The 11,708-nt window shown below is 31.9% G+C and overlaps 1 protein-coding gene and 1 pseudogene across 1 annotated transcript; both read left to right on the top strand.

The window, feature by feature from the left end:
- The first annotated feature begins 1,510 nt into the window (after window positions 1–1,510).
- On the top strand, window positions 1,511–3,978 carry LOC102625201 (endo-1,4-beta-xylanase 5-like; annotated as a pseudogene).
- A 4,149-nt stretch (window positions 3,979–8,127) lies between these two features.
- Window positions 8,128–11,401, top strand: LOC102624921 (endo-1,4-beta-xylanase 5-like). Its single transcript, XM_052432075.1, has 6 exons — window positions 8,128–8,143; window positions 8,208–8,519; window positions 8,624–8,787; window positions 9,644–9,742; window positions 9,831–10,616; window positions 10,933–11,401. The coding sequence occupies exons 1-6, from the start codon at window positions 8,128–8,130 to the stop codon at window positions 11,290–11,292; spliced, it is 1,737 nt and encodes a 578-aa protein (XP_052288035.1). The 3' UTR covers window positions 11,293–11,401.
- The last annotated feature ends 307 nt before the right edge of the window (window positions 11,402–11,708 follow it).

The raw sequence follows: 11,708 nt of genomic DNA, 5'->3' as shown, positions 1-11,708 counted from the left end.
AATTTTGCGTAAGCATCCTCTTGTAGGCTTGCACTTGAGGTGTCTAGATCTGCTTTATTAAAGTTTCAAACGAAGAGCGTACTAATAGGATTAAACAAAACAATTTTGTTTTTTTTTTTTAAAGTAAAATTTTTATACAAGTAAAATTCACAATTTGTAAAGACATAGAATAAAAGGTCAAAATATCAAATTGTGAGTGGCTAATCTCTAATCTCACAAAATCTACTATGAATTCAAATCAATTTATTGAGTAAATTATTTATTTTATTTGGTGGCACCATAATTTTTAGGTGGCATTTTTATTTTTCCGTAGAACCTCAGTTTTTGTTTAACAAGTTTGCTAATAAGACGTTTAACTAGCTAACCTACCTAGCTTTTGTTCTTAAACAATCCAATTGAAAATAAGTAGCCAACTCCTTTGGCTCTTCCTCATGTTACGTGTTAATTGACACGTTCTGATTTGGTTAATTAGTCTCTTAAAGACTTGAATTTATACTATACCCAAACTAACAAGCTGCATTAATTGAATGGCTAGTTATTACTATTTAACTGAAATCTCAAACGTTCAAAAATGTGAATGTCCCCATTTAAAAACTTTTATACTGTATTTGTATTATTTACGATTGAGCAAAAATTAATTAAATGAGTTTCAGGGGGTTCAGCTATGAAGATCTTGCTGTTGCCATTCATCATACAACCTCTTTTTACAGGTTTAATTGTCTCTTCATTTGTCAAATTCCATTCTCATTGTCACAAATCAAGTGATTCTGATATATTACAGGGTTTGAAGCTAATGCGTTAACAACTTATGATTACACTGCCACCATTGAGGTGACTCTTTCTTTCAAACAACTTTTAATATGACTGCATAATGTACTTTATAAAAAAAAAAAATTCTGAGAATTTTTTTTTTCTTTGGGTGCATTCAAGTTGAGTGCTTGGCAAATCCCTGCAAGCCGCAGTATGGTGGAAGGATCATCATAAACCCAGAATTTAATCATGGACAGAAAGGATGGACAACATTTGGGAATGAAAGAGGGAACAAAGAGAGTCAAAAGGTGGCAACAAATTCATTGTGGCTCGTAGTAGGAATCAACCATATGATAGTATCTCACAGAAGCTTTATTTGCATAGGGACAAGCTCTACACGTAATCAGTGGTATGATCGTGTCTCTATTTCTTTTGAGTTGATTAATTATATACTGTTCAGTAAGTTAAATCCTGTTGTGAAGTAAACTAGGGAATCTTAGATAAACTTCCCTTTCAGTCCTTTAGTCCCCAGGACTAGACATCATTTCCCAGTTGATTATTTTAAAAAATTACTTGAAACATCTTTGCCGTTACTTTTGTTAGTGTTAAACTTTCTATATTTTGGAGGTGTGGTAAATATTCCTGCTCACACATATGAGATGTAAATGTAATACCAGTAATATAAAAGGTCAAATTTTAAAAAATACAAAGACTAACCGGTGACTGATTCCATATATAATTCCATATAATCTCCAATCTTATGCAGAGCAAGAACACATCAGTTGAGTTATGGTTCGATAGCATCTCACTGCAACCCTTCACCCAAGAAGACTAGAGGTTACATCGAGATCAAAGCATTGAGAAGGTGAACTGTGATAATATTAATTATCTAAGGAAGACTCCCATTTGGTTGTGCCTCAAACAAGAACATCCTCGACAACAGAAAGTATCAACAATGGTTCACTTCAAGATTTGCATACACAACATTCGAAAACGAAATGAAATGGTACGGCACTGAACAGTCCCCAGGCAAAGAGAACTATACTCGGTGCCCGACGCCATGCTTTGGTTTATGAAACAACACAAAATTGCAGTCCACGGACACAACATCCCTTGGGATGTTGCCAAGTACCACCCAATTGGGTCAAATCACTCTCACATAGGGAGCTTAAACTGGCTGCTGAAAGAAGAATACGATCCGTTGTGTCAAGATAAAAACGCAAGCTTATCGGATGGGATGTTATTAATGAAAATTTGGATAACAATTACTTTGAAAGCCAGTCAGGGGAAGATGCATCTGCCCTTTTTTTAAAGTATGCTTATCTATGGGATCCAAGCACTTTGATGTTCATGAATGAGTACAATACTATTGAGAATAGTGAAGATCAGGCATCAACACCGGCTAAGTATCTGCATAAGTTGAGAGAGATTCAAAGTTATACTGGCAAAAAAAGTTAAATTGGCTATTGGCCTTGAGTCTCATTTTGGTGTCCCAAATCTTCCTTGCATCAGAGCTTCGCCTGACACTCTTGCTGCAGCAGGCTTGCCCTTTCGGCTTACGGAAGTTGATGTTAAAAAGGCCCACAAACAGGTAATCCTATAACTTATACCAAAATATTCATCCGATATTAAGAGTACGTTTGAAATAGGGTCAAATTACTTTTGGGAGGGTTAAAAGTGATTTTGAAAATTTAAAAGTTAATTTTAATATTTCGTAAAAAAAATTAAAATCATTTTTGTCAAAATCAGCCTCTTCTATATCTAATTTTGACAAGCACGTAAAGAGTAACTTTTAGATTCTAATTTTAAGAATCAAATTTATTCTTTAATACAATTCCATAAATATCCTTAAAATTATTACCTAAACCCAAAATTATCCTTATTCAAATTGGAAACAAAATCAATGTTTTAATAAATTTTTATTATAATTCATCAATATAAATTTATTAATATCAATTTGTTGATCGAATTATTATTAAATTTGTTTCACTATATTATAAATTTAATTATCAATTGTTTTAAAATAAAAAATAAAATCAATATATTATAATTTTTTTAGTAAAAATTATTATAATACACAATTAAAAATATTATATGTACATATTTTTATATGTATAAGTAAATTTTATCTTACATTATGTACATTTTAGTCATTTATTTTTTCTCAGTAATTTAACAGTAAAATTTATCAAATATTTATAACTACTTTCAAAACTCACAGTACTTTTGGAAATAAAATTTACCAAACACTTAATTGATTTTCTTCACAGCGGATTATTTCTATAGCACAACTAACAGTAATTATTTTAAAAGCTACAGCATTCCTAAACTAACCCTAAATCTAGTATATTATTGGATTATAAATGATACAACAAGTTAATTATTTAAAACATTGTGATAACGGTATGTTGTAATATATAACATTGTTTGGTACAGCGTACTTACACTACTGAGTTTTCAATTGCTAACACCTTAAATATTAGAATATTTTACATATTTATATATCATAAGTTAAGAGTTAGAATAAAAACTTACGAAGGTCAGCAAAGAAAAACTTGAATACTTAGATGTTTCTCAATCAAGGCAGGGGCGTTGCACTAAGCAACGTGAAACCATAGCCATTCTCTTGTAAAAAATCATTCGTGGTTTAAGCTTTTAAAAGCTCCGGAGGCTGAGAATAGGATAGAATCCTATTGAGGGTTAAATTTGGAGAACTTTTCTATATGCTTTTGTCTAAATTACAAGGTTGGTATTGAATTTAGAAATTCTTCAGAAACCTCTGATCTAATATGACCAAAAGTTTATCCTGTTGTACTGAAATTTTTTTCCCCCCTATGGAGCGAAAATTCCGAACAGGCAGAGTACTTGGAACAGCTATTAAAGGAGGGGCATGGTCACCCTAATGTTAATGGGATGATAATTTGGTCGGCATGGAGGCGTAATAATGGATGCTACGCAACGTGTTTAACTGACGATAATTTCAAAAACTTGCCGTCTTGTGGTGTTGTCAACAAGATTCTGCATGAACGGAGCATAAGGAAATTGGTGGGAACAACAGATGCTAATGGATTCTTTGAAGCCTCCCTTTCCCTTGGCAACTATAAAGTCAAGATAAACCACCCAGCTACTATAATGGATTCTTCCTTGTCTCACAGCTTTGAAGTGACGCCAAATGATTTATCTGGACGAACTGCAATGTTAATTTCTTCAAGTTTCTATATTAATTAATAGCTAGGGTTGGAACCCAGTTTCTTGAATTCAATCAATTTCATGTATTTAGGGATTTAGTATCCCGAAACGTTAAAATTTGGATTATTTACCTCCAAATTTGTATGCATCGTTTTAAACTTAATTTGGGGTCTAGAAGTTTACGATTGTGATATTTTGCCCCATTCTTTATTTGCTATTGATCTATGCTTTTTTAACTTTTAATTAGTGTGAGATGTGCAATTCTCATGATTTTCCTAAAAATAAGTCCCACTAATTTCAATTAAATTACATTAAGACTGTTGCTGCAAGTAACTAGTACCCTAGTATTTACACCTCAAAAACTAAGATGACACCCAAAATTATTGTCAAATATCATCATCAAATGAATGAATATATGTCACCTCTTGGATTCATATATGTGTTATCTAGAATCACAGTACAATACGATGTTCGAAAGGCTTATAATTCTTCTAAAATAGCAACAAGCCCTTGTTAATTTGACGATGTAGGTGTTGATTTCCATCAGCAAACCACACGACGCCAACTGTTTAAGGAAACAAAATGAGCAGAATTAGGAAGGAATCACCAAGAAGACAGGTAGTTCACTTAAATCATATATCTAGCTAGATAGATCAAAACATCCCAAACTAGATGAATAGTTAGGATCATATCAAAGGACGAGAATCCCCACCTTTTTTCCCTCCCATATAACCACCAGTAAATAATGTCAAATCCATTTAGAAATTTTCAAATCTTTTCATATTTTTTCATACTTTCCTCTCAAAATATTTTCTTGAACCAATAGGTCAAAGTGTCCTTGAAAGATACATAAATGACAAGTATTTTTCTTCACATATTGAGTTAGATCACACGTAAAAATAGTAAAATCAGTTGATGAAGGATCCACCTCCTTCAAGTGACATTTTGTAAATTTGTGTACATCAACATTATTATCAACATATATAAATTAATTGTCTTTCAGGTAATTTGTATTCATTAACATGGACATCAAATACTTCTGTAACTTTTTTTAAGGTGCAATCTGCAAATACATTGGAATTTATATGAATTCATACAGTTATAGTACATTCAAGAAGCCTGTCAAGTATAGTTTGAAAATTTGTGTCCATTAGAAATGAGGCCTCTATCTTCACGCATAGAAAGATATATTTGCTTCTACTTTTGAGAAGATATATCTATCATTGTTCATATTTTGTGGAAGAAATTATTATAGATTAGATCCCCTCCCAAGATTTTTGTTTCTCATATATAAATAATAATTGGGAAATATTTATATCCCCTTAATTTGCTTCACTTAGGTGCTTTTCACAAGCTTAGAAGCAGTGTACTGAAAACTTCTCTTGGAAGATAATATTGTGTGCACGTTACCTGCGAAATTCTTGCAATTACATCGAAGTGAAAGACAAATTAGAGCTGAGCTCGCCTATTTTGTTTTGTGCCCTTAATTCATATAGACTCTTTTGTACCAACAATATTTGTTAAGCAAATTTTTCAAATGTGACAAAATCAACAATTAATTAGCCATTAAGCTTTATCAATTGTTAGCTACAAAGTTCTTTTTAATTTCCAAAAGAAATTAGAGAGAATTGTGTACTCCACGTATTAAAATAAATGGGATATAACGTATTCACGTTGCAGCTGTGACATTCTCCCAATTTGGACTTTATATATAATATGGGTATTCAATTTTGACTTATGATGCAATTTATAACTTTAATATAAAAATACTAAAAATGTTGGACCACTAATTAATTTCTTATTGAATATTTTTAACGTGATGATATATATTAGTGTTGCAACACCATTATATATATACAAAAAAATCGAAAGTCCATAATATGAAATTGTTCATTTCCAATAATAAATTTTATCCTTAATCTTAATAGCACTTTCCATTTTAATAATTCTCCACATACAAAGTTGGAAAACAAAGTATTATTTCCCAACTTATGTGACAGCGGTCAATCATTATGGCGTATCAGTAAAAGTTGATTTTTTTTCATTATTAATAAGTTAATTATCGTTTATCATTAAATTACACACAGCAAGTGTCACATAAATTGAAATATAAATTTTTATATCTAAGAATAGTTCCATTAGAATTTAATTTATCAATTGATGTAAGAAAAAAAATCAAAATCCGCAATACAAATTTGAAACTTGTAACCATGAAGGGGGAGTGTTATATGATAGATCCAGCTATGTTGTAGTTTGACTAAGAGAAAACAATATAACATGCTAAAATATTCCGGTAAAGAAAGAAAATAATTTGCAAGATCTTAACGTAAGAAATTGTTGCCAAATTTGAAGAATATAGAGATTAATTATTCTTATATGTAGGCACCCTCATTTTTTTAATGCTAACACGCTTTTAATAGAGTTATTTTTTAATACACTATAAAGCCGAACGATTTAATAGTATTAAAATCTGACATTATTAAACAATACGGTTTAAAAACTTGTCTGCATGAAAAAAAAAATGAAGACACATACACTAGAAAATGAATGATACAGAGATATCAGTCAATTATAATTTCTACTCATTAATTCATTAAAAGCAAAAGGAGGTAGTATCCTAATAGCGAAACTATATATAGAACACAACAGTTATAAGCTAACAATGATACCATATAGAATATATTTTCTTCACCAAAACTATCTATCTTAATAAATGATTTTTATTATTACTATTTTCGTATAAAATCATTAATGGCATGAAAATCCGCTATTTTTTAATATTTAAGATACTATTTTTCAATTTTTTTTTCCTTTATACACGTATCATTTCCTAGTATATATACTGTTGTTATTCAATCTTCCCTACCCTGCACCCCCAGTTTCTTGATCAATTTTGTTTTTCCTCTCTCTCTCTCTCTCTTTATTTTGTTCTTGTTGATTCTTGTTCCTGGCCCATTCGTGCATTATTGTTTTAATATACTGAATATTGTACAATGACATTCAGAGAGAAAAATAATCCACTTCTGCTTCAGCTTCTGCTTTGTACTCTCCTTTGTGCAGGTTCGTTTCTGATAAATTTTAACTTTTCCTTTGTCTTCTTCATTAGAATCATTACTGGATTGAAAAACTCAATCCGATTATATTTGTTCTTTTTCTATTAAAAAAAAATGTTAGACCTGTGGCTGTGATATAACACGTCACATTATCTTGTATGATTAGATTTTATACTACAGTTTATCTTCTGAGTATTAGGATTCTTATTTGTAATCGTAAACAAGTCCAATGTTTATGAATTAGTATTACACGTCCTTGATTCAATTGTTAACATTTTTTTAGCGATATTGCCTTTTCCTACTGCACTTTTTCTGCAATTGCTAGCAGAAAAATAAAGGCATGAATATGTTATGTTTCCAAGAGCAGTTCTATTTTACAGTGTTTTTAGTTTCAATTGAGTTGTCGATATTTTTGGTCCTCATAATAGGTGGCATTAAGGTTTAATGTATTTAAACAGCGTAAAATAACCATATTAATTAAATGCTAATGAGTTTATGGAAAGTAGCTATTCTCTAATTAATTCACCAAGTCAATTATGGCTATTTTTCGAATTAAAAGTATTTTTTAAAAAAAACATTTATCATATCTTTTTCTTTCAATTACGTGCATATCTGGGTTGTCTTTAATCATATAAGAATAAAATGCTGTATGTAGTCTTGTCATTTTGATTGTCAGTTGTCGCACAAGTATAAACGACTTGACGCTCCTTTTTAATAAATGTGAATGACAAGTCGTTCATTAATATTTATTATTTATATAAGGACTAATGCTAAGTTACATGCATGTACCTTACACCCCTCTCACATGAATAGTGAATGATGTGGGTCCACTCACTATTCATGTGAGAGGGTTGTAAGGTACATGCATGTAATTTAGAGGGATCCATAAGATATGTTCTTTAAAAAAAAAAAAAAAAGATTCTGATTGATTTAATTTTCAACTCTGCCGTTGCTTTCCAGGATTTGAAGCTGCTGCTTTATCCTATGATTACACAGCCAGCATTGAGGCAAGCTTTTTCTCCATCAAATCATCTTTATCCTTCATTGTCAAACATTAATTAATTTTTTAAATACATATCAAATTCCTAATAATCATCATCATCCTATTCGAACAACGATTGCTACATTCTATAAAATGCGAAATTTACATGGTTGTTAGCAATTGCTAAATTCACAAGAAGGGCTCCGGCCATGCCAAAGTTCGGAAAATATAAGGGTTTCAATTGATATGCATCCAAGAGTACAATCATGAATCAGAAAATATCTTTTGCTTACATTTTTTTATTTTCATCTCTTCACTGATTCAGTGTTTGGAAAAGCCTCACAAACCTCAATACGGTGGAGGAATCATAAAAAACCCAGAGCTAAGTCATGGCTTGAAAGGATGGTCTGCATTTGGAAATGCAAAAATAGAACAAAGAGAATCAGGAGGCAACAAGTTCTTGGTGGCTCATGGCAGAAGCCAGCCATACGACAGCATCTCACAGAAAGTTTACTTGGAAGAGAACAAATTCTACACTCTCTCTGGTAATTTCACTCTATTTGCGACATTTATTGATTGAATTAAAGTAAAGCAATTAATTTTGTAATCTTTTTATATGATAAGTTAATTTGCCTTTGTGTTACTGCAGCGTGGATTCAAGTGAGTGAGGGGGCCGCTCCAGTAACAGCCGTTTTCAAAACAATTACTGGGTTTAAGCATGCTGGTGCGGTTGTTGCCGAGTCGAAATGCTGGTCCATGCTTAAGGGTGGTCTGTCACCAGATGCATCAGGCTTAGCTGAGCTCTATTTCGAGGTATGAGCAATACCGCGCGCGCGCGCACACACTTTGCATAGTTGGGATACATAATTAATCAACTAACTTGGTATCTGATTTATCACTCATTTATAGTTGTTTCGATAGCAAGAGCATTATTAATTATGGATAAATAAGCGATCGTCAATTAATAATTACTGCATCACTTAAAATATAAACTATTTACATATCCCAATTACGTATATAAGAGCATTATGAAAAGGCTATTCAAATAAAATTTTACTTTTTATTTGAAGAATCACATAAGCGGAAAAAAAAAGAAAAATTAAAAGACTTTTCAAATGAAATTGTTATTCTTTTTCGTTCTTAAAGAGAGAAAAATGTTATAATTACTATTATTTTGGTAAGAATTTTTTTTATTAAAATAATATTTATTTATTTTTATTTAAAGAGTCTTTTGGGAGGGACTTATTTTTCACATTTCTATTTACCATATAAGTAAGTAAACAATTATTTAAAGAAAAAAAAAAAAATCGGTGATGCTCTAAAGACTAACATCATAATTATAAAGGTCATTGTTGATAACATGTGAACTTCATATATATTTCAAGAAACTTATTGTGATTATTAAGAAAAAGAATTAGTGTCTAGGAGTTAGAAAATTAGGATATTATCTTAATTTTACCCCTTTTAGACCTAAATTTCTGGTCTCTAATATGCATGTGTAATTTCTTCTATTTTTTGGATTACAGCTTATGTCTAATTAAATGAGATAATTAAATGGGAGAGATATAGAGATAATGCTTTTGACAAAAAATGCTTTTCTTGTAGCGTTTATTATGTAAAGAAAGCAGTTAAGTTTGGTTTATTTCATTAACCATACCAATCTTTTCAGAGCAAGAACACCTCTGTTGACATTTGGGTGGATAGTATTTCTTTACAACCATTCACTCAAGAAGAGTGGAGGTCGCAGCGACATCAAAGCATTGAGAAGGTACCCTTGAACAAATTACTCTTCTATGACAAAGTTAATATCCATGCAACAATCAGTTTATAATCAAGCAAATCACTAATCCTAGCAGAATCATAAAACAAATGTGAGAATCCAAGCAGTTGATAAACAAGGCAAGCCTCTTCAGAACGCGAATATCTCCATTGAACAGAAGCAACTACAATTCCCATTTGGTTGTGCAATAAACAAAAACATCCTCACCAACACAGCCTACCAAAATTGGTTCACATCAAGGTTTAAAGTCACTGCCTTTGAAGATGAAATGAAATGGTACAGCACTGAAGCTTCCCCTGGCCGAGAAGACTACTCAGCATCTGATGCCATGCTTCAATTTGCCAAGAACCACAACATCGCAGTCCGAGGCCACAATATCTTTTGGGACGATCCGCAATATCAACCCGGATGGGTCAATTCACTCTCTCCAAGTGATCTTTCTAAGGCTGCTGATAAGAGAATCAATTCCGTTACGTCAAGATACAAGGGCCAAGTTATTGCTTGGGATGTTGTTAATGAGAATCTGCACTTTTCTTTCTTCGAAAGCAAGCTAGGGCAAAATGCTTCGGGTGTTTTCTTCAACAGAGTTCATAGTTTAGATGGAGCTACCACATTGTTTATGAATGATTACAATACTATTGAAGACAGTAGAGATGGGAAGGCAACACCAGCTATGTACTTACAAAAGCTGAGGCAAATCAGCGAATTTCCCGGTAACCAAAATCTGCGGATTGGCATTGGACTAGAGTCTCACTTCAGTACTCCAAATATCCCCTACATGAGAGCTTCTATAGACACACTTGGTGCCACAGGGTTACCCATTTGGCTTACAGAAGTTGATGTTCAAAGCAGCCCTAATCAGGTAATTTATCTTGATTTGGATATTATACGGATTTCATAAATGGTCTGGATGAAATTCAATTTGAAGTCTTGATGCAGCGCGGAATTAATACTAGCCATGAGTTCTAGACGTTTGTGTAAAATCCAGATAAAATATAAATCTCACAAGAAAGTAACATCAAATTTTCTGGACAAAAAATAGATCTTAACTAGAGGAAAGCTAAATAAGACGAATAGAATGTCTATTTTATTCAACCCTATATATGAATTAAATAATGTTAGTAATATCATAATGTTCGTAATCGAGTTGCTTATTTTATCTGTGGTTATGTGAGCAGGCGCAGTACTTGGAACAGATTTTAAGAGAGGCACATGCTCACCCAAAGGTTCAAGGAATTGTAGTTTGGGCAGCATGGAAACCAAGTGGGTGTTACAGGATGTGTTTAACTGACAACAATTTCAAGAATTTGGCAACTGGGGATGTTGTAGACAAGCTCTTGCATGAATGGGGCTCAAAGAGGTTGGAAGGGAAGACAGACGCTGATGGTTTTTTCGACACCACACTTTTCCATGGAGACTACGAAGTGAAGATCAATCGACAGGCCGCTAATACCATCTTCTCCATGGCTCAAAGCTTTAAGGTGCTTCCTACAAATGCATCTCAAACAATATCAATGCTTATCAAAGTCTCTGCATAGTGCCTTGGGCCTAAATTCTTTTAATTTAGGTTTGTTTATTAATTTTAAATAAAATTATAAGGGGTAGATAATCTTTTTATAAGAAAGTATCAAAGTAAGCAGAAGAGATTACCAAAATCAATTTCAATTATTGCAATTAATGTCTCTCCGCTCTCCAGCTTTCCCTTTGCCATAAATAATCTTTTAAATAATGAAACAACATGTCATACTCTATTTTCAAATTGAATGATATGTCATTCATATGAATGAGATATCACGCAGATTCTAACTCCAAAATAAAAATATGAAATCTCACTTATATTCTGAATATTTAAACTTCATGTCATCTATGTGATAGATTTATAAATGACATGTAATACATAAAACTTAAATAAAAATTTTTATTTATTAATTTATTATTATTGATAAAATAATTT

The sequence above is a fragment of the Citrus sinensis genome, chromosome 8 (assembly GCF_022201045.2).
Source record: "Citrus sinensis cultivar Valencia sweet orange chromosome 8, DVS_A1.0, whole genome shotgun sequence".
In the NCBI taxonomy this organism is placed as follows: domain Eukaryota; kingdom Viridiplantae; phylum Streptophyta; class Magnoliopsida; order Sapindales; family Rutaceae; genus Citrus; species Citrus sinensis.
Note: the sequence above shows the minus strand (reverse complement) of the source record. Positions and strands in the feature narration are given on the sequence as shown.